Genomic DNA, 23,880 nt, shown 5'->3' with positions numbered 1-23,880 from the left:
CAATTAAGCATTACACTTGTTTCCAACAGGGTCCACCATGTTCAAATCATCAAAACATTTAGAGACGTACAAATAGACACTTCTATAGACAGAACAGGAATTCATCAAAAAAGAGGTAAAAAGGGAAAATAAATATATACAGTGAGGGGAAAAAAGGGGGGGGCGGGGGGGGGATTCAGATTTTACGGGGGCCAGTAATACAGACATGTATGTATGTCTGTATGTATGTCATCTGTATAAGCAACACAACAAGAGTCCTGGTTTTGTTTTCGTTGAACTGTACCCATTCTACAAACTGTTTTCAATTAATCAGTCAATCATGTTTGGTTGCTTGTTTCTCAAAGTCTGGCAACACTGCTCACAGAGTCAGGTGTGTTGCTGCTGCTGCGCCTGCAATGGTGGTGTCTGTGGGACATTGAATGACTTTGGCTCCATCACCTCATAATACACACTGAATTCCTTCCTATTCGTGTCGGACATGGAGGCTCTTATCCCCGTTATAAACAAGCTGCAGGATGTGTTTAACACGGTGGGAGCGGACATCATACAGCTGCCGCTGATAGCGGTCGTAGGGACCCAGGTATAATAAAGATTAACAACCTGCACTTTATTCTATCTGCATGTTAAAGGTCTCGTCTGCATCACTCTAGCCAGGGTGTGTAAACCAGTTTGATTTGACGTTAACTGGGCTAATGCTGGTCTTCTCGCGGAAATCCACCATCATTCCATGTTGGCCCCAATGTCATTGCACTGCCTGATCATCCTGATGTGTGTTAGCCATGGTTCACGCTCGTTTCAGGGCTATAGATATAGATATGTGCATGCATCTCTTACATACATGTCATTATCCCGTTATTTTATACCAAGAAAATAAATAAACTACATATTATTAATAACAACAATAGCCTAATGATAGTAGCCTAATATTAATTAATAATAATAATAATGAAAGAAATTTGGCAATTTTTGTGTTGACGTTTTATGTCTTGACTTATGACTTGCTCAAAACAGGGATGCCAGGTTGAAAGTGGATAATACAACCACAGAATATACTACGGAATATACAACTCGGTATAATGTAGCTATAAGAGTATATTGCCTAGGTACACAACACTTGAATCACAGTCACACACAACTTCACATACTGTATGCAGAGCCTGCACTCTGCCGGGTGAATGCTATATCTATTTCTATCATTCATGAATGATCTAAACATAGGCACTGCAGTGCCTATGTTTAGATTAAAATCAGGCCATCGCTGCCTTGAGGAGAAAGACAGGTGCAACCAACCACCCATGTTGGATGCAGTTATTTACTATTTATGTGGTATCGGTTTGACATGAACAATGCCTGTATGTATGTACAGTATGTTATGTATAGCTTGGCTACTGCATTTCTGTAAACCACTGGTTCTCAAAGTGTGTGTGTGTGTGTGTGTGTGTGTGTGTGTGTGTGTGTGTGTGTGTGTGTGTGTGTGTGTGTGTGTGTGTGTGTGTGTGTGTGTGTGTGTGTGTGTGTGTGTGTGTGTGTGTGTGTGTGTGTGTGTGTGTGTGTGTGTGTGTGACTCAGGTTGCAGGATGTTTACTTATCTATGAGAAGCCGTTTAGGCCACAATTTAGTAGTCAGCTTGCACACATACATGCAACTTCAAAACAGGTGGTACAAAGGATCGTTGCTTGATTTCCAACGAGCGCTTACAAACTCAAACACTAAAACGAACACTTTGCAGATAGAGGATAAGTCAAGCTTTTCGTGCAGCTGCAATGTTGTTGACTTTAACGTTGTTTAATACTATCAGACAGGACTTTCTGTTTGGGCTGTTGATGTTGCAACTCTAGATTCAACCCATTTTTCCCAATACGATATTTACATTTTTATAGAACACGTACCAGTATGCCATGTCACAATAGTACAATATCCAAAATCACAGACAATATAATATAATATATATATACTAGGAAATAGGAATGTCCCGATCCCATTATTTTTTCATTTTTTGCTCCCTTTCCCATTCCGATCATTTGAAAATGACGTGATCGGCACTGATTTCCGATCATGTGATTGGATCGGGACAACTGCAAACCCTTAATGCCACTGTGCTGTGTGTGTTTCTGCAGAGCAGTGGAAAGAGCTCTGTGTTGGAGAGCCTGGTGGGCAGAGACCTGCTGCCGCGTGGCACTGGGGTCGTTACCCGGAGACCTCTCATCCTCCAGCTGGTGCACGTGGACCCAGGGGACCGTAGGATGGGAGATGACAGCGGTGGGTATAGAGTTTAAACGGTGGTTCTCAAACTCATTTGATATTGTTCATGTCAAAATGAAAACATTTTGTGCCAGGGACCCCCTGAAGAGAAGATTGAAGTTTGAAGTTACAGTGGATTTGTATAGGAACAGGGCGTGTCTGTGTCTGATAAATTGAATACAGATATCTAAATACTAAATCAAGCAACTTAAAAACTGTCTGTTCACAAAAGCCAGAGTAGATCCCAAACATGTTAGAAAATGTGAAATATCCCTTTGAGCCAAGCAAGGATCCTGTCTTGGCAGAGCAGTAGAGGTTTGGTTTGTATGGTTGGTTTGGTATTTGTATGTCTTTAAATGTTCTGATAAATTGAAAATTATGTAAACAAGTCTTAGTGCTTTTCATGGTTTCGTCCTCATAGCAGTTTTTGTATTGACTTTGACAATTTGATCATTTGATTATTGACAGCTAATTGACTGGAACACAGACTGTCTCGACACAGATCAAACACGGGGACTTTTGGGGCTGTTACAAATGATACGACAGCTGAACTGTCATGTTCTTTTGGTGTGTGTGTCCCTGTGCTGCCTTTGTGTTTGTGTTGGGTCTCTGCCCTTGGGGACCGGTCCATGACTCTGTTGGTACACCAGAAAAGTGATAATGTCACCGTCTCCTCAACTGCAGACCCCAGAGTGTGGAAAAAACACTGAGCTTCATAAAGGTGCAATGGCAAGGTGTTGTGGAGTTCTGCTTAGCTACAGTTAGCCTTCTAGTTTCGCTCCTGTCCTGAATTTACGCCTTGGTTTGTCACAATCATGACATTTTAGTTGACGATTAATTGACCTACAAATCATTGCGATGAACAATTCAATTTTGTGTTTTGTGGATAAATCATTGGAACATTATACATAACAACAAAATATTAGTTTTGCCAATTAGGATTTGTAATAGAAATTCCACAAGGCACATATGAGAATATGCAAAGACATTACTGGTAATAATTGTGATGCCTGGTAATCTCCTCTCTTCTCCAATCTACAGTATAGTGACCTTCCGTTAGTGTCCCATTAGGCTTCTGTTTAGACACCTCCATTTACCCTACCCTAGCTGTGGCAAGTAGAGTCATTTGAATCACGTTCTATTATTTTAAACTACCGTATTATATTATATCGTTGCTGTCGGGCAGATCTCCATATTTGAACTTTTTGTGATTTTTAGTATGTCCTTGATCTAAAAATCACAAAAAGTTCAAATTGAGGATCAAGTAGTACATACTAAAGGACAAAACAGGTATTGATCCACAAGCTTGAGCTTGTTCTGCTACTTTTGAATTGAATCCTGAAAATAAACAGTTTTGGACATAATGATGTTTCCACCCGACGAAACAATATCCTACTTTTCATGTTAATACTATTTTCAACTACAGCAGATATTTTAAATGTTTGCATTGCAATTATTAGCATGATATAGTATGATCATCAATTTGAGAAAATTGTAAACTGGTATATATTTAAATTCGCATGCCCATATAGCTAATGTTTATGTTTTGTTTTTGTTTCATAGGTGAGGAAGGGGAGGAATGGGGCAAATTCCTACACACCAAAAACAAGGTATGCTTCTGTGATATTCACAGCTTCATGTTTAACTTACTTTTAACTGAATACCACTGAGGGCGTTGCACGATACTGTCGTACTAATGTGACACAAAAGGCATTCTAATTCTGAACTGACTCTAGTCTTTACTGTGTATTGCCTGTTTTTGACATTTACTTCTCCAGATCTACACAGATTTTGATGAAATCAGGCAAGAAATTGAAAATGAAACTGAGAGAATATCGGGAAATAATAAGGTGAGACTCAATATCACAGAGGGGAGGTGTGTGTGTGTGTGTGTGTGTGTGTGTGTGTGTGTGTGTGTGTGTGTGTGTGTGTGTGTGTGTGTGTGTGTGTGTGTGTGTGTGTGTGTGTGTGTGTGTGTGTGTGTGTGTGTGTGTGTGTGTGTGTGTGTGTGTGTGTGTGTGTGTGTGTGTGTGTGTGTGTGTGTGTGTGTGTGTGTGTGTGTATTTAGGGTCAATGTCAGATTTTTCGGGAACTGTTTAATAGGTGCTGCTCTCTCGTGTGCGTGTGTGTGTAGGGGATCAGCGATGAGCCCATCCACCTGAAGATCTTCTCTCCTCATGTGGTCAACCTCACACTGGTTGATCTGCCAGGGATTACCAAGGTAGCATCCCATACCTGTGTGTTCTGGCATATTACACCTGTTGACTCATGACTAAAGCTAGCAATATTTTAAGTTACAGACTAAATCAATTAGTCTGATTTACCACATAAGCCCTAATTTACACTTTATTGCACAGCTGTGTCATGCAAAAATAGCTAAACTAATGATAATATACCCCTTGGGGTGTTTTTTTGTCACGGTATATTTGCACAATGCACATAATGTTAAATTTGTCCTCTTACCCATCCTATATAAAAAGCAGTGATTCTACGCTGTTGGGGATTAAGAGTATTGCTCCGGCCAGGGGATACATGTCGACACATTGCCGACCTGGCTTGGAATCGTATCTGGGACAACCAGAGCCTCTGGCTCCCCAGGCGGGCTCACTAACCACTGAGCTATGGCCGTCTACAAGCTCACAACCTTGTCGATTATCGGTTATTTGAGCTATTTTTGAGTGGCGCTAGCCCCTCCTATATACAGTTTTGTCTCCACACGTCTCAATATTTGCCATTGACAAAGAAAGGAGAAATTAGGTCAAATGTCCGCCAAATATGACGTAAATCTTGTCCCCACACGTCTCATATTTGCCATTGACAATGAAAGGATAAATTAGGTAAAATGTCCGCCAAATATGACGGACATTTGACCTAATTTCCCTTCATTCATTTTCCCTTCATTAACTTCACTAATTTCCCTTCATTGACAATGAAGGGAAAATGTACGTCATATGTAGACGAGCAAATCGGCTAACGCTAACCAATCACATAAATTCAGTTGTTCATGAGATGATGTATGATGATGTATAATGACAAGAGCGCCCAAGTTCACACAGGTGTGATTTTTTTTAAAATCTAATGAATTATGTTTGACTGGCCTGTAGGTGCCAGTGGGGGACCAGCCCAAGGACATAGAGCTTCAGATCAGGGAGCTGATCTTGAAGCATATCTCCAACCCCAACTGCATCATCCTGGCTGTAACGGCTGCCAACACTGACATGGCCTGCTCAGAGGCCCTGAAGGTGGCCCGGGATGTCGACACCGATGGTACAGTATGACTCTCACTTCTCATGACGTCTTCATGTCAAGGACCCCCCCAAATGGATATGTATTTGGCCAGGGACCCCCATACCAGAACATTTCTCTTGTTAAAAATGTTTATTATTAATGTTAATTATAGATTCCCAGAACCTACTTACGTTGCAATATGCACATAAACAGTAAGACAAATGCAAGCATTCATATTTATTCTAATGCAAAGCTTCTATCCAAAGAGCAAAGCCTCCAACCAAAGAGTGTATTCCCCCAAAATATGAATTAACATATTTATATTTAACTGTGCGTCTGCAGAACAATGCAATTGTGGAACCCATTTGGTAAAAAAAAAAAGGAAACAAATATATTTTTCTCCCTTTTGTTTTTTGTGTGTGTAGAAACAGGAACTCCTCCCCTTTCTTAGTCCACTTCCTCCTGGGTGCTTCTGTGTTTATTCCTGCTAACAACCTTACAGATATAGCTGAGAGATTACAGACACCTGCATCCACATTGTTCCACCTCCCTTTACTCCTTAATTTAGAATTGTCTAAAGTTATAGGTAATAATAAGATCATTTTAAAATAAGTTGTCTGAGTCCATGGTATTCGCCACCACAACACATGCATTTTTGCCCAGTGCTGTTACATACTGAGCTATGACTGACTATGTATCCAGGAAGGAGGACATTGGCTGTGGTGACCAAACTGGACCTAATGGATGCTGGTACAGATGCCATGGACGCACTGATGGGCCGGGTCATCCCGGTCAAGCTGGGTCTCATCGGGGTGGTCAACAGGTGGGTCTTTCTCTTCAATTCTCTTAGATTCTCTACCTTTTTTTATTTCACTGAGCCACAGTTTGATACATTTCATTTAACTCTTAGAGTTAAATTATTTATTATTATTTATTCGTCTATTTATTTGGACCCCTGGTGGTCCCCACACCCGACGTTGAGAAACAACAGTTCCATTTTGGAACCGGTCGTGAGTCAGTGAATGTTTGGGGATTGATGAGTCAAACAAATCTCTCATCAATAGAATTTTGGACTATCTGGTGTTACATAACCAGGCAGCTGAACGATTATTGTCACAAGAAAAAAAAAATGTCCCCCCTCCTTTTATTCTGTACACTATCAATTCGCCCAAAAGGGATACAAAAGGACACAGATTTGTAAATGCTTTCCGAGCCCCAACCCTAAATTTACCATGAATTTGACCTTTCAGGAGCCAACTGGACATAAATAATAAGAAGTCTGTGGTTGACGCCGTTCGTGACGAACACGCTTTTCTGCAGAAGAAATACCCATCTCTGGCCAGCAGAAACGGAACCAAATACTTGGCTCGGACCCTAAACAGGTAAACCGTAAACTTAGAAATATCTTAATGATTGCTGGCAAATCTGACCGACATGGTGACTCTGTGTATAAATGTGGTTGTTCTCTACACCAGTGGTTCTAAAAGGATTTAATGTCAATGAGCCCATTGTTTAGACCAGGGGTTCTCAACCCGTGGGTCGCGACCCCTTGGGGGGTCGCCAAATTAGTTTGGGGGGTCCCCAAATTATTTTAAAAAAAAAAGGATTTTGTTTTTTTATTTTTTTTTCACGATTTTTCAAAAATAGCAGACCTACAAGCTCGTAGCGCGCCACTCGGTGGCGCGCTATGAGCTTGTAGATCTGCTATTTTTCAATAGCTAAATTATAACATAATGCTTAAAACACCAAAAGGGGTTCCCGCCCAAAATGGGTTAAGGTTATTGTAGCAGTCAATTTATATTGGGGGTCGGGAGGGGGCGGGGCGGGGGTCCCGAGACATTGCCAAAGCATTTCCGGGGGTCCCCGGCCAAAAAGGTTGAGAACCCCTGGTTTAGACTAGTACTGTAGACAGATGCTAGGTTGAAAGGTTCATTGTTTAATGTTTATCAGGTATTCTAGGTTCTTTGAGGCACTACAATGTCCTCTTTGCACTCTACACGATTATGTACCTTGTTTGTTTGTGGACTAGAGTTCATGTTTATTTGTCGTTCTGCATATGAGCATCTACTAAGTGTATGGAATAAAGCACAAATAAAATCTCACGACTGAAACCTTTTGTCATGCCAAGTCCTAATCTGTGATTTGTGAAACAACATGACAGGGGTCCCCAAACTAGTGATCCGTTTCCTAAACAATTAATGCAATATGTACAATTATGATGTTTTAGCTATTATCATTCTAAATGCTCTTGCAGCCAACCAGTTGAATAAATTGCAGATCGAGGCTTTAACCTGTCTTTATGAAATAATCGAGATCATTATAATAGGTTTATGAAGATGCTTCCTAACATGTATTCTATTGCTAGTTTGGCCACTTAAAATACAAATTTCATCTTAAAATAAACAAAACAGCCAATAATCTACAAGCTCTCAACGCGTCGCAGAGCTTGTAGATCGCCCTATTTTCAGCATGCAACCAAGCATACAATGACTTGTCTTCTAGTTCTACTGGATCTCTTGTCCACTAGTCCAGACATTTTAGTCTAGTTTCTATTTGTTGACGAAATTGTCAATATAGTTAGTCTCAGTTTTAGTCACCATAGTTTTTATTTAGTTTTAGTTTAGTTTTCGTCAGTGAAAAAAGGTAGTCGACGAACATTTTTCGTCATAGTTTAATAGTCGACGGACGTAAATGCCTGAATTGTAAAATGGTACTGTAGGCTGCTGATGCATTTGTAGGCTTTGTTGTGAGTTATTTCTTTTTTGCAATTTCTGGTTTGCCGTTAACTGCTCATTTTTCTGCACCTCTGTCCCACCCTATCCTCGACTTTGCTATTTAAGAATGTTGTCTTTAATAGTTAGCCTTAGTGCCACTTAAAATATTCATTCTACTAGTGCCTGGGAGCTCAAGACCAGTGTGCGGACTGCCTTCTTTTTCACAGGCTGCTGATGCATCACATCCGAGACTGTCTGCCCGATCTGAAGACCCGTATCAACGTCCTGGCGGCTCAGTACCAGTCCCTGCTCAACAGCTACGGCGAGCCCGTCGAGGACCAGAGTGCCACGCTGCTGCAGCTCATCACCAAGTTCGCTGCCGAGTACTGCAACACCATCGAGGGCACCGCCAAGTACATCGAGACGACAGAGCTGTGAGTGCCACTGTGTACTGTCTCTGAACAGCTTTCTAATCTCACCCAGTTTGATATGCATTAGATTAGACCGTTGCTTTGTTTTAATTTGTAAATGTTCTGTGCAGCACTTTGTGACATGTTTAGAAAGGTGCTATAAAGTTATTATTATTATTATTATTATTATTACTTGTTTCCCAGCCTGGTCCCCATACCCCCCTTGGCCGGGCGCCAAAGATCACAGGGGGGAGCATAATCCAACATTTTAAACAAGTTGCACAGAATCAAAACTTGCTTTCATCCACTTTCAGCTTGGCTTTTATTTTTTAAATAGCATTAAAACAAGTACAGAAAATGGGCGCGAAAGCACCGGCCAGCGTTTGTTGACCAGCTTGCTTACACAGCAGCTGGTAAAAAGTTATATTTCAAACCAGACACAGACAACAGAAATACATGTGTTTGCCACAGGGTGGAGCTGTTGGTTGCATGAAATGAAGAGGAAACAAATGAAAGCAGTTCATTTGCCTTTGTAGTTTAAAAATGTTGTAAGTTCAAACATTACAGATTTAAAAAGAAAACCTGAGGCAGAGAGAGAAACAACACAAAGTGTTGGCTCTGTTTTCACATCACAGCCAATCTGGGAACCCATCGGCAAAAAAAGACAAACCCTCTGCTGTTTGTTTCCTTTGAATTTCCCTCTGGGGGCAGGCCCCAGTAGAATGTGTATAAGTTGGCCCGTTTGGCTCGGCCTCAGCCCTCCACTTCCTGTGGTGTGCCTGTGTTTTCATTCCCACTATCAACAGTGTATGTACACATTCTGAATGGCCTTGCTGACAGATTCGGTAGCGCAGCACAGAATCTTTTCTTGAGAGATTACATCACAGCTAATGCCCCTGGCGGTTGTTTCACGCAGGTGTGGTGGAGCCCGAATTTGTTACATATTCCATGAGACGTTCGGCAGAACCTTAGAGTCTGTGGATCCACTGGGAGGACTCACTACCATAGACATACTGACGGCTATCAGGAACGCTACTGTGAGTGCACGCACGCACGCACGCACGCACACACACACACACACACACACCACACACACACACACCCACACACACGCAAAGGGACAAAGCCCGCCTACTGTTTGTGTCCGCTATTTTACATGCACACACACAACACACACATACATGCACACACCACCACTTCCACATCATAAATTATATTTAGATGTCATGTTCATGCACAGTATGTTTGTATTGGCTTTGAAAGAAGCATAAAAATCAATTTCTTTATTGCTCATCTCTGTTACTGTGATGGGGCGGCTGGGTACCCGAAGATTACACCAAAATTAAACCAAATTACCCTTCGGGAATTGCGTGAACTGGGGCCCTGAAATTTAGTTTAGCCCAGGGGCCCTAACTACTGTAACTGGTGTCTTGAAACATCACTCTGTCGTACTGTACGAAGTCTTTCTCAATGAGAAGACTACAGTGTTGTTTTCGTCGACTAAAACTAAGACGAAAAATGTTCGTCGACTACCTTTTTCCACTGACGACTACATGAAAACTAAGCCATGATGACTAAAACTAAGACTAAATATACGGACGTTTTCGTCAACAAATAAAAACTAGACTAAAATGTTAGTAAGGGACTAGTGGACAAGAGATCCAGTCAGATCAAGTCATTTTACAATTGGTTGCATGCTGAAAAGAAACTGTCATTACGACGGCATCAAGGCCCGCCTAAACACATTTTGTTCGACTAAATCAACTGTAGATTTAGTCGACTAAAATCTTCTGATATTTAGTCGACTAAAACTACACTAAAACATTCCAGGTGACTAAAATGTGACTGAAACTAAATGAAAACTATTCAAGAGACCATGACTAAAACTAAAATGAAAGCTTTCTGCCAAAAACAACACTGAAGACTACTTCCCCCGGTAAAGGACTGAAAGCAGACTCTCTCTCTCTCTCTCTCCTTTCTACGGCAGGGCCCTCGGCCGTCCCTGTTCGTCCCAGAGGTGTCCTTTGAGCTGCTGGTGAAGAAGCAGGTGAAGCGTCTGGAGGAGCCCAGCCTGCGCTGTGTGGAACTGGTGCACGAGGAGATGCAGAGGATCATCCAACACTGCAGCAACTATAGCACACAGGTAGCCTGAGGCCCTGTACACACATATCAGACGAACATGCTCTGTGCTGTCCGTGTTTCATGGCCGCCTCAATGCTTTTCCAAACACTTGTTTGATTGCCCCCCCTCCCCCATCACACACAACTGTTTGGTCAAACCATGTGCCTTCCATTGGAAAAGCATTGAGGCGGCCATGAAACACGGACAGCACAGAGCATGTTCGTCTGATATGTGTGTACAGGGCCTCAAAGTGAACCCAGCTTCCCTTGGCACAGAGCAGTGGTTTTCAACCCTTTTTTCATATCGTCAAGGTCCATTATTTATTCTGCATTTGAGCCACGGAGCCACCATGAGATTTAGCCTCTCGGACCCAAAACTATAGAATATTTTGTTGTCGTCGGATGAGATTTTGTCCACAATTCCATGCTGTATTGATGTTGGTACCGTAGGAGAGATTGCAGGCCAATGTTGATCAAAATAAAAATGATTCTACATTCTCTAATTGTGTAGACTACTTGTACATTATGCAGATGTTTAACAATAATGTAACTTTTGAGAGCGTAACGGGTCCATTTGGTTTCATTTTACGCTCTCAAGATGAAGGAAATAACAAGGTTCACTCCCACTCCTATGCCATATTTCCTGGGTCTCCCAGGCTTGTTTTTTTTTTAAAACAAAAACGCACACAGTTGACTGATGCGGTGCCTCACTCTTCATTTAAGATTGTGATTCTCCAACATTGTCATGTCAAGGAGTCCCACAAACTTGATATGTAATCTGTGGACTAAAGCTCCTTCAGTGGGAGCAACTACTGTGCATTTAGTAAACAGATTTAAACCACACACGGGGACATGTGGAATCTTGCAATGTAGTCACTGCTCTACTGTGTGTGTGTGCGTGTGCGTGTGCGTGTGCGCGTGCGTGTGTGCGTCTCGCAGGAGTTGCAGAGGTTTCCTAAGCTCCATGAGGCCATAGTAGAGGTGGTCACCTCCCTCCTCAGAAAGAGACTGCCCGTCACCAACGAGATGGTAACTAACGTCATACGCACCATGACACTCTGCCTGAGGCCTCATCGCCACCACAGCCTGCTGTGTTTGGCCTGTTGCAGGTCCATAACCAGTGTTGGAAAAAGTACTCACATTTTAGTAAAAGTATCAATACTGCAATTTAGAAGTCCGGAATTCTAAATGTACCTGTGTAAAAGTACAAATGTATTGGCTTCAAAATGTAATGAAAGTACCAAAAGTAGAAAGTACATAAAAAAAAGAAAGTACACTCACTATGCAGAATGTCCCATTTCAAGTTGGCCGAAAAATGTATATAGGGTTGAATTGGTTAGTGTATGTTTTGTAATAATAATTGAAATCCTCTGAGATGTAGTGTAGAGTAGAAGTGAAAGTGTTGGAAATTACTCGGGTAAAGTACAAATACCTCAAAATTGTACTTAAGTACAGTACTTGAGTAAATGTACTTAGTTACTTTCCACTACTGTCCCTGACCTGTTGTGTTTTGGCCCGTTGCAGGTGCATAACCTGGTAGCCATTGAGCTGGCCTACATCAACACCAAACATCCGGACTTTGCAGATGCATGCGGTGTCATGAACAACAACATAGAGGTCTGTGCACTCCAAACCGTCTGAGACGGTGATTGTTTTGTGTATAAGTAAAGTGTGTCTGTAGAATATAGTGCTGTACAAAAAAAAAAAGCTTCCGTTTATTTTTTCATCTCTATACTTTTGTGACTCCAGCACCTCACCTAAATCTATCGGCAGATGAGCGGTGGCTTTTTTACATTTTTGTCAGGATTGTAATAATAAATAATAATAATAATAATAGCTCAAATGTATATAGCGCTTTTCTAAATTTCCCAAAGCGTTTTACATAAAACACTAGGAACAGACTTTATTCAAGAAAACAAAGCAAAACAAGTACAATATTAGTGCAAGGTTAAAAACATAAAAGGATAAACAAGGGATGGGGGGGACATCTTAAAAAGACCTCTGCTGGGGGAAGCTATCTTGAAGAGGTGGGTTGTTTTGAGTGAGGTTTTGAAGGAGAGGAGGGAGGGGGCAACTCTGAGATGGTTGGGGAGTGCAGAGGGAGGGGGGAGGGGGCAGAAACATAGAAGGCCCTGTCCCCCCCCCAGGTGCGGTACTTGGCCTTGCGGACCTTCAGGAGGTTGGCTTCACTGGACCTGAGGGGGCGGGACTCGGGAGGGGACATAGGGTTTGAGGTAGAGAGGTATTGTGAAACAGAAAGTAACATTTCCTTTGGTTGCACAAAGATATTAGGGTCAAGGGTGATGAGTCTCACCTGCTGTTTGTGGGGGTGGCACACAGTGGGGCATGTATACAATTTTGTGCTGTTAAAATGGGTTAAAATGACTGAGCAGGTTTTTATTTTTATACTGATCGAAACGTTGTGTGTACCTTTGTCTTGAAGATGGTGTTTAAATATTTATTTCGCCTAGTAGCACCCACTATAATGCTCATGAAAGAATTTAGCTCTAACACACAAAGAGCATTTTCGTTTACCCAAGAAAGCTGTCAAAAAGTATGTTTTAAAATTGGTATTGCAACATTTGTCCTTAATAAACGTGTTACTTATTTAAATTTAAGCTTATACTTAATGTATCCATTGTAACTCTGAATGTGTAGAAATGTAACCAAATGGACCCATTGTTACATTTTTTATTAAGGCTGAAGAATTTGCTGTATGGGGTGTACGTGTTATTATACGTGCTGTGCTATTTGACGATGCCAACATGTGCTCTTTGATCTTTGCAGGAGCAGAGGAGGATGAGCAGGATGAGAGAGGTGCCCAGGGATATGGTACAAACAACATATTACTATTTAATTACAATTAAAACATTTAAAAGTCTCACATACACAAGGAGATATACTGCTTCTTAAATGGTTCTTTTAAAAGGTTATGTGTTTCCTCATATAGTTCCAGAGAACCATTTATAAGTTCTTTGAGTAAGTACAGAAATGGTTCCTCAAGCTAAAATGGTTCTTCTCTATGGCGTCACTCTGAAGAACCAGTTTCGGTTCCAGTTGGCACCTTTCTATTTCTGTGTGTCGATTGATCTCTGTTTATTGTTACGTAAAGTGTAACGAACAGACTTGTGCTTTTATCAAAGCCGACGACGCGAGCACACAGAACCCACACACCAGAGTCAAATGAGTGAACAAGTGGCTGGACGGAAGATGATGACGAATTACAGATGTCTCCTCCTCTCTGGCCGACCTCCTTTATTCCTTCCACACTTGTTCTCAGCCCACTTTCTGTCCCGTTCCTGCTGTCCTTTTTTCCTTGCTAGTCTGTTGGCAAAGGCCCGCTCAGCCCGGGTCTGGTGTCAGGCGACCCCCCCGTCCCGGGAGCTGACATGGATTCTGCCAAGGTGGGCAGCTAGACTGGCTGATTGGCTCACTGCCTGGTGTCGGTGCAGGGCATGGATTGGATCGGTTGAGACATGATGGGTGTCGGGCATGCTCATTTTGTTTGGTGTGCTGATGCTGTGTGCTTGGCCTAGCCTTCCTTAATTCAGCCTGTGTTTACTTGCATTAACTATCACTGTGTTCTCTGCACAGTCCGTCTCCCCGGTGTTCTGACCTCACCCACTTTTTTTTAACCCAAAACCTAAGGGTGCAACAGTTAACCAAACTTATCAATTTAATCGATTACAGAAAATAATCGATATAAATAACATTAATATTTTCTAAAATAGCTGATCTGGAAGTTGTGAGCTTCTAGATGTGGCTATTTGTACTTGAACGATGCTGTTGTCTTTGGCTGAACTGTAATCACTGTGTTTAGACTGTGTTTTGTCCTTTAATGTCTCTCCGTATACATACCTGGTTGAATGCCAGTTGCACTAATAATGCTCACGATCCTTCGCTCACTAGTGTTTCTGTACTTACGCTGAATTTGCTAACCAGACACAAGCTAGTGCCCCTTTGTCGAAGTCACAGTCGACAGTCGTACCATGTCATGTGTTCTTTCTTTGAAAGGTTTTCAAAGAATTTCCCAAAATGTCGATAGCCAATCTATAAGCTTGTAGAATAGATTGTGTATTTTTGCAAAAAGGAAATTAACCGGCCCTCAAACAAAAACTAAATGTTTGGGTTGTGTAGTTACCTATTGGTGAGATATCATCAATAGTTGCTCCATTGCTTAGAAATTGATCATCCAAAATAGTCATTGACTTACATTGTACAGTGAAACGGCTCTCAAAGTCAATCATTTAGCATATATTATACATGTAAAAGAATGCAAAAAGTTAATTCTGCCAAGATGAAAAATAAAAATCCCAATTTTACTATTTGAAGGCTCCACGGATCCATTCCGGAGTTTAAAGGATTAAATTAAAGGACATTAATTTCCATTTATTTAAATTTTTTGAGTGCTCTATATACAGGTTTAATGTTTGTTTTTAGTTCAATGTTTGTTTTAAAAACGCCATTGACAATGAAGGGAAAATTAACTTCATATTGTGCCTCATTATGTCATATTGTGCCTCATTATGTCATTTTGTCATGTCTCTTTATTGTTAATGGCGTTTCTGTTGGCAATGATGTAATCACCATTACATCACCTAATCAACATGAGTTAGACTTTAATATATTAGCGCCCCTCACTTCACACGGGTGTGATTTGTTTTTCTTTTAGGTTCTATGATCTCAATTACACCCAAAAACCTGAACTTTGAACATTCACTGAATTTTCTGTGGCTGGAGTTTTCTCTGGGGTTTGGGAGCCTTTTGAGCTGCAATGAAAACAGGCAATACAGTGAAAACGGCTGGCAAATCCCATTGACATTTTTGGGATTTGCAGGCTGACATCACAAACAGCAGGAAAATCAGAGCACTTGTTTGAGCCAGAAAACCCCAATCTACTGAATGTTAAAAGTTCAGGTTTTTTGGATGCAAAAAACCTAAAAGAAATTAAGAAATATTACAAAAACTTTGTTTTATGTCACAATCCCTTTAATTCTTCCTAAAGTAATAGGGTAAAATTAAGTTGATATTTTATATATAAAATATTAGTGCTGTCCAACGATTAATTTATTAATATTTTAATTGTGATTAATCGCATGATTTATCTAGTTAATCACATTAACGATTAATCGCAAATAAGTCATCAGTTTTTATCTGTTCACAATTTACCTTAGAGGGATATTTTCAAGTCTTATATACCCCTATTTACATGGGAGTGGAAACATATGCTGGCTTTATGCGAAAGTACTGTATGTTAATGTTTTATTGGAAAACAATTAAAAACCCTAAAGAAACCATAATGGCACTGCATTACACAGGCTGCAGCTGTAGCAGGATATGCTAAATTAACTTAGTAATATGAGTATTGTATTGTCCACATTTATAAGGTTCACTAAAATATATATTTTTTTCTTACATCAACACTAAAGGATGGACCTCATACAGGATTCTACAAAATAAAACAAAACTAAATTGAGCAAAATTGTAGCCAATGTTGGACAAGTATAGTAGGCCAAATGGCAAAAACAAGTGCAATTAATTGTGCTTTAATTAATTAATCGCAATTAACATAACGGTGAGTTAATCGCGATTATATAAGTTATAAGAGCTAAATGTATAACAAATAAAATGCATGTTTTGAAGTGTTACACTTTGGCAGAATCCACATTGTTTGTAAGCATGTGCTAAAAGAGTGACTTTGAGACCTATTTCATGTTCAATGTTACTCAATGGGCTGAATATTTCAGTTTTTTTTATTTTAGTTTTTTTTTCATCGAAGCAGTGGCACAAGATATCTCACCAATATTTGGATTTACATCATGGCAAAGTACATAAACCAAACCTCTACTAATATAAGGTGTCTGTTTGCTTTAAGTAGTTAATGCCACTTTAAGTGCCTGCCCTAGTTTAGAGCAATCAAAGAGTTCAACATCAGGTGTGTGCATCAAGCTGCTTTAGCTAATCTTCACTCTAGTCAGTGGTTCCCAAACTTTTTTCCTTGGAGCAACCCTTCTTACAGACCTTCATTTTCCAGGCATTGTAACCACTTACAAGCCCTATGCTTATTTCTTTTTTTGCTATTTTTCTAAACAGATTTCTTTCAAACAACGTTAGTGTGCTGCCTGCAGCATGTGGGAGTTACTTAGCATCATCATTATCCTCATCGTCATCATCATCCTCGTCGTCGCAGTCATCATCATCCTCACCATTGTCTATGGTTGTACAATGTGATGCTTCTCCAGCCTCAGGGTGAGCAGGGTGGTGACGGGAACTGGAGGGGGATGCTGAAGAAGGGAGAGGAGGCCCCACCCTCGGGCCCCGGGAGCCCAATGAAGGGGGCTATCAATCTGCTTGATGTGGTAATAATAATAACCTGGTGTCCCTGTTTTGTGCATATAATGTTCTTGGGTTTTCGTTTCGTAGATTTGTTTTTCTCAATCACAAATGTACGGAATGTGTGTTTATTTATTTTAGATAGCATGTTGTTTAGACAGATGCTAGGTTCCAGGCCTGCTGCTGGCCCTATGTTGCATGATATGTTTGTGCGTACTGTGCGTATGCCAGGGGGCATACGTTAGTACCAATGTACCAACGTGGCCGGTGTCGGTCTCTTCCAACGATGAGTTTAATACAAGTTCTCCTCCCCCGTCTCTCACCAGCCTGTACCTGTTGCCAGGAAACTGTCATCACGGGAGCAGCGAGACTGTGAGGTCATAGAGCGGCTCATTAAGTCCTACTTCCTCATTGTCCGAAAGAACATTCAGGACAGGTACAAAACTAACCGATTCTTCCCGATCCGATATTTATATTTTTATAGAACACATGCCATATCACGATAGTACAATATCCCAAATCACAGACAATAATATCCAGTGATTCCAGCCTAATATCATGATATGGATATAATATTGATACTAGGGATGTCCCGATCACGTTTTTTGGCTCATTTTCAAACGATTCCAATTGTTTGAAAATGACGATCGGCCCCGATTTCCGATCACGTGATCGAATTGGGACAACCAATTTCTACCGCTCCGCTGGATTAACGCCCGATGCGACTGTGTTTTGAGGCGAGCGACCGTTCAAATCATCCACGGACATGACAAGAATTTAATATCGCTGCCCTATATGAATTGAAATCGTCTTTGTCCTGCAGCGTGCCCAAGGCGGTGATGCACTTCCTGGTGAACCACGTGAAGGACAGCCTCCAGAGTGAGCTGGTTCATCAGCTCTACAAGTCCGGCCTCCTCAACGATCTGCTCACCGAATCAGAGGACATGGCTCAGAGACGCAAGGAGTCTGCAGACATGCTACAGGTACGCTAAGCTGTTGTTATTATTATTATTAGCTTGTCTCATCACTATGCAGTTATTAGGATGACTGCATTTACACTGCTTGACAAGTTTTACATTTCAAAATATAATCTATCTTATCTAGATAGATAAAGAGAAATATCTCTCACACACACTCAAACATATAATGCTTGTCCTGATTAAGTTGACCAAAACGTTCTGTAATACAAATTATTGCAAGTTCTAGACAGTGTATGCCTGTGTGAAATATTTCTCCTTTTGTCCTACGCACCTGTCGGCAACCTTTTTAGGTGTGTATCGGCCTTTAATCAAGGTTTGGCCGATTTTGAGCCACGGGTGATTTGTAACCGGCCACGCATGTCGGGAGCCACCGTGTTGTCGGACTCATGACTGTAGGACTGTTGGTATGTCTAACCGACATATGCACCCCGTTATGGGGTTATTATTTCAATTACATTTTCGTCCCTTGTTTTGCAGGCACTGCAGCGGGCCAGTCAGGTGATTGCTGAGATCAGGGAAACCCACCTGTGGTGAGAAGCCAACTCATCTGTTATCAGCTATCTGATCACCATGCCTAACCGACTGCACTCCATCCATTTCAAATGCACTGGAATGGGTTCTGATAGTTTACTAAGTTTAGTTTAATGTATAAGCACTGATTCTCAATGTGGGATTCGGGGAACTTGAGGAGGTCCCCAGCTAAATGACTGATAGTTGAGCAACTCACAGATACGCTTGCATTTGCCAATAGTAATACTGTACATATGAAAATGCACAGCAAAATACTCTCTTTTTGTTTGACAGATTGTGGTTAACTGATATCTCCTGTAATGGAGATGAGTTTGGAGGCATTTTATGTTTATTTTTATCCGAAATATTTTCATTTGTTCAGTGAATTATAATGCGTAGGTTGTTTTTGTCTTGCAGCAGTGTTGCGCCTTGTACATATGTTTTGTCACTTTAATTTGGTAAGCTGCTGTGGCCACACTGTATGTAGAAGAGTGTATAACAAAATAACCTGTGATCCCACCACCAGGATCTTTATTTATTGCCATTTATCTAAGTGTCTTGTTATAAGTTGGAGCCAGTGTTGTGCAATATAGCTCGCCCATTGGCGGCATATCATTCTGTTTACGTAAGGTATGTGAAAGTTCTGGTGCACTGTTGTGGATTCTGTATGGTTCCCCCAAACAATAAATTGATTTTATTGTCATGTTGTTCTTGTTTTATTTTATTTAAAAAAAAGGGTGAATGTAATGCACATTGTAAAGTATTGTAAATACACCACCAGTTTTCAATTGTCACTGGTCAAACTGGACGAAATTATAGAAAGTAAACATTTCATTACAGGATAAAGGTGGTCACTCCCCCTGCACTCAAACTTGCATTCATTTTACAATAAATGCCCTGAATTTCTTTGAATCAACGCCTACCAAACACAACCTGAAGAATTGGCCCATTCAGAAGCCCCAGTCCTCCCTCTTCAAGATGGTGCACGCATTTTGGAGAAACAACTTCACGAAGAGATCTACAATCTCAGGAGAGAGAGGGATGAGGCCAGGAAGGAGAGGGATGAATTGGCCAGGCAGGTGGAACTGCAGAGATTCTCGGCAAACTGTGTGAGAGGTGATGACACTGCATGTAAGACCATGACAGGTCTGTCATGGACACTGTTTGAGTCCCTGCATCAATTCCTGGTTCCATTCTTCCAGACAAGGGCACAAGCACAATTCAAGCTGCCAACAGAGGACCAGCTCTTTGTTACTTTGGTAAAACTGAGGCAGAACCCGTCAAACTGTTTGATGTGTCGTGTATTGGGCCTGGCCGAAACGACCTATCTCAGCGTGTTCTCCCGATGGCTGGATGTAATGCACGCTAACCTGGTGTTTTTGATAGCCTGGCCTGAAAGGGAGTGTATCCAGAACACGATACCAGCTCAAGTTCTTCTGCAGTACCCTAGGCTTACTTCAATCATTGACTGCTTTGAGATTCCAATTGAACACCCAAAGAAGTTGAAGACGAGGTGAAATATTGTTTTTTTTCCTTCTAATGACAATTCATGCTAGTTATAGTGAATTGATTTGAAACCGTTGTTTTTCCTTCTCTTTTTGAGTAATACTACTGATCTTGCATATTATGTCTTCAAAATATAGAGCCACAAACTGTATGTCCTCCCTTTGTTTAGTTTTTTTTTTGTAATATATTTTTTATCCCACAATTTTGTAACCCATTTTTCACCCCTGTGTCAATTATCTAATGTGATCCTGGGCTCTACACACCCTCCGCCAACCTAGTCCCCATATATGGGTGACATGGGGAGAGCAACAGACTTGAACTCATGCTTCCTTCATGCCTGAGTGTCCAAGTTGCTCCTTTACACCTGATAGGGGGGAGTTTCCCTGGTTGGACGTAGCGCGTGGAAGGAACACGTTATTCCGACCAGTTCCTTTCCCCTCCATCAGGCGCCCCGGCTGGCCAGGGGGAGGCAGTTTAGAGACCAGGATTACTGCATGTTTTTTGTGGGGGTACCTACCCTAGGGGACACGGGGAGAACATGCAAACTCGATTTATTTTATTTTAACATCTGTAACGTTTCGAGCCCATGCTCTTCAGTCTTCACGAGTAAAGACATATAACAGTATTACTCTTTTTTTTTCTCCAAAAACTCTTTCTTCACAGAACAACAGTCAAGTATTTAATCGCATGCCAACCGGGTGCAGTACGGATCCCATGCGAACCACCTGGTCGGATCACTTATCTCTCCAAAGGTTGGGGTGGGACAGAATCAGATGTTCACATTGTAAGAAACTCAGGCTTTCTGTCTAAGGACTACCACCATGCAGGAGACCAGGTAAGAATTTAACATTCTGTTGTTCATCTCATGTACGCTGTTGGTGATGTTCAGTTCAGTATACTGTTTATGATACAGACATTGCACCTTAATGTCTATATCAGTGGTTAATTTCAACCCTTTTCATACCAACTAAAGGCCCATTATGTATTCGGCATTTGAGCCACGGATCACCATTTGATGAAATTTAGCCTCTCAGACCAAAAACGTTCTTTGTCCACAATTCCATGCTGTATTGATGTTGTTGGTACCATTAGGAGAGAAACAAGCAAACATGGATCAAAATAACAATTCTTCTACATTCTCGAATTATGTAGATGTCGTCTTGTAAATCTGAAGCTGATGTTTAACAATAATGTAACTCTTGAGAGCATAAAATGAAACAGGTCCATTTGGTTTCATTTTAGGCTCTCAAGAGTTAAAGGCCTACAACTTGGGGCCATTTGGTTACCAACTCGCCATCATTTAGCTGGGGACCACCTGAAACCCTCTCAAGGACCACTGGTGGTCCCTGGACCACTGGTTAAAAACCACTGGTCTATATCATCAACAGTATATACCGTACTAGCCGGTATGCTCATGCATCTTATGTCTAAACCTCATGTGCATACTGAACGGATGGATATGCTATGTGGATATGTTTTTTGTTTCTTTGGATTAACTTTGTGTGTGTCCCCCCTCTTTTCTTTACTTTCTTTCTGGAAAACACAATCGATGGGGCTTGCACGTAAACAAATTGCAACCAACGTTTTACACCTGTAAACCTGTGTGATGCAACAATAAAGATGAGTTGGTGTAGTAACAGTAACATGTGTTGTGTTGTGTTTAAGATTCTTGCAGGGTACACTTGTTTGAAGGATGAATTTGCAGTTCTTGGTGCAGAACTAATAACTCCATCTGTCACATGGGGACAAAAAGATAATGTGGCAGATTCTCGTTTGACTTCAAGCGTTGGTAAGTATTGTACAGTATTTTAAAGAATCACATTAGATGTCAATAGGGTACAAAAAGGGTACACAAGTGCAATGAGGCGCAATAAGCCATGTAGCTGTAGAAAAGCAAGTGCATATCGTTGCTGTCGGGAGGAAACCTCATAACTCAAAAACTTGAGGTTTTAGATGTTTTTTGTCATAAATCTTTATGTCTGTGTGTTGTTTCGAAAATATTGAACCAATGGAAAGTAGTAAAAAGTGCTTTGGACAAAACCTTAACTTCATTGGACCCTCAAAATGTCTGCTAAAGCAACTAACTTCACCACCTCTCCCCCTCTCATGGGAGTAATTGACAATATATAAAGTTACAACACCAACTTTGATTAGGCTGTATTGCTTTGTTTTAAAAATATAAGGTTTTCTTAATTTCTTGAAAAATGAACATTTTGGAGTTGTGAGGACAGCAGAGATATGCTAAGTACACTTTAGCAGAAACAGTAACTAATAAAACAGCACTTAGTCACAATAGTTTTCACATCAACATACCATACAGTATGTGCAAGATAACAACATAACAAGTGTGCACAATGTTGCAATTAGGCTTATAAATGTGCAATTTGTAAGTAGTAAGCCATGGCTAAGTACACCCCCCTGGACATGGCGCTAGTATGGCGCAGGGGCTTACCCCAATTCAACCCTTGATGCTGAGTGCCAAGCAGGGAGGCACTGGATCCCATAACTCCCATTTATAGAGTTTTTGGTATGACCCGGCTGGGGATGGAACCCCGACCTCCCAGTCTCACTTCAAGGCAACTGATCTGTAGAAAAGCAAGTGCATACTATATGCTACAGCCACAGCATAGACAAGTACACTTTGTTATAGTAACAGTAACTAAAGTACTAAAACAGCATTTAGTCACAGTAGTTGTTTGTCACATCAATATAAGATAATGTGCAAGATAACAAATGTGCAAGAAACTTTCATCTATTGTTGCTGGAGGTTAGAAACCACGTATCTCCATATTTTAATTTTCTTTTTTTTGCCACCCCTCTTTATTTTGTATGTTATTTGCAGAGAGGATGATCGGTGTCTTGAAGAATCAGTACCACATACTGCATGGCCCAGTTCCACTGCAAATGGCGAAGAGACAGGAGAGAGGAGATGCTGTAATCGACCGCATTGTACATGTCTGTGGGGCATTAGTCAACATTAATCAAGACAGGTAATTTAATTCCTGGGAAGAATTCCTAACTTCAGCATAAGTATGCACCTGAAATTTAAACTACAAGTCCAATTCCCCAAAAGTTGGGACATTGTGGGAAATGTGAGTAAGATAAAAGTCAAAGATAAGACAATGCCACGACGTCTCTGGGCCTGAGCTCATCTGAGATGGACTGAGGCAATGCCAAAAAAGGTTTGTTCAAAGTACTCATTCTGACTGTACCTTGTGTTGATTGACTGTCGCCAGGTCTCTGAAACTTCAGTGCTGCTCTGCTGCTGGGCATCCGTTCAACCCATCTCTTCCGTTTGCCGTGCCACCACTTGATGTGCCGCGACCGCTGCAAGCTGGCAGTGGCACCACCTCTGCTGCGCCCACCTCCGATGCCCCCTCTGCTTCCTGATGTGCCACGACTACTGCAGCTGGCAGTGGCACCACCTCTGCTGCGCCCACCTCCGATGCCCCCTCTGCTTCCTGATGTGCCACGACTACTGCAGCTGGCAGTGCCACCAGCAATGCCTCGCCATGTGTCCTTAGCAGAAATGTTAAAGAATTATGCTAAGGTTTACTTATTCTGTTCAGTTTCATACAACCAATGCTATGTTTAAAATATCGATAATTTCAGTGCTTCCACAAACAATTCAACCCATCCATGTAATTAAAATTAATTGTCTAAGTTACGATAACAAGGACATATCTGTTATCATTTATACTAACTGACAGAAAATGAAACCACATAGCTACCTGTGCGCATCTTTCAGCTCTAGAAGTTTGGTATAAATATGTCGTGACCAAAATGTTTGCATCACACTGACAGCATTGCTGATGAGCTCCTCATCTCTTGGGACCCT

At 41.2% G+C, this 23,880-nt stretch overlaps 2 protein-coding genes across 6 annotated transcripts; both read left to right on the top strand.

Annotated features, from left to right (window-relative positions):
* The first annotated feature begins 396 nt into the window (after positions 1-396).
* On the top strand, positions 397-19,239 carry LOC306916840 (dynamin-1-like protein). 5 transcript variants are annotated; one of them, XM_079494902.1, is made up of 19 exons: positions 397-580; positions 2,118-2,259; positions 3,805-3,851; positions 4,020-4,091; positions 4,376-4,462; positions 5,346-5,508; positions 6,172-6,292; positions 6,720-6,851; positions 8,411-8,617; positions 9,510-9,630; positions 10,581-10,736; positions 11,653-11,742; positions 12,238-12,330; positions 13,501-13,545; positions 14,037-14,117; positions 16,956-17,072; positions 17,373-17,482; positions 17,870-18,029; positions 18,504-19,239. In XM_079494902.1, exons 1-19 carry the CDS (start codon positions 479-481, stop codon positions 18,558-18,560), a joined length of 2,103 nt encoding a protein of 700 aa, XP_079351028.1. In that variant the 5' UTR covers positions 397-478; the 3' UTR covers positions 18,561-19,239. The 5 variants fall into 5 exon arrangements, with proteins under 5 accessions (XP_079351028.1, XP_079351024.1, XP_079351025.1 ...); XM_079494898.1 differs by lacking the exon at positions 14,037-14,117; XM_079494899.1 differs by lacking the exons at positions 16,956-17,072; positions 17,373-17,482; positions 17,870-18,029; positions 18,504-19,239 and adding an exon at positions 16,807-16,949.
* Positions 19,240-19,469: 230 nt separating this feature from the next.
* On the top strand, positions 19,470-23,472 carry LOC306916438 (uncharacterized protein). The gene is made up of 5 exons (XM_079494286.1): positions 19,470-20,049; positions 20,706-20,877; positions 21,708-21,831; positions 22,885-23,032; positions 23,279-23,472. The coding sequence occupies exons 1-5, from the start codon at positions 19,676-19,678 to the stop codon at positions 23,430-23,432; spliced, it is 972 nt and encodes a 323-aa protein (XP_079350412.1). The 5' UTR covers positions 19,470-19,675; the 3' UTR covers positions 23,433-23,472.
* Positions 23,473-23,880: the final 408 nt, after the last annotated feature.

Source organism: Electrona antarctica (assembly GCF_951216825.1).
Source record: "Electrona antarctica genome assembly, chromosome: 23".
Lineage (NCBI taxonomy): Eukaryota > Metazoa > Chordata > Actinopteri > Myctophiformes > Myctophidae > Electrona > Electrona antarctica.
Note: the sequence above shows the minus strand (reverse complement) of the source record. Positions and strands in the feature narration are given on the sequence as shown.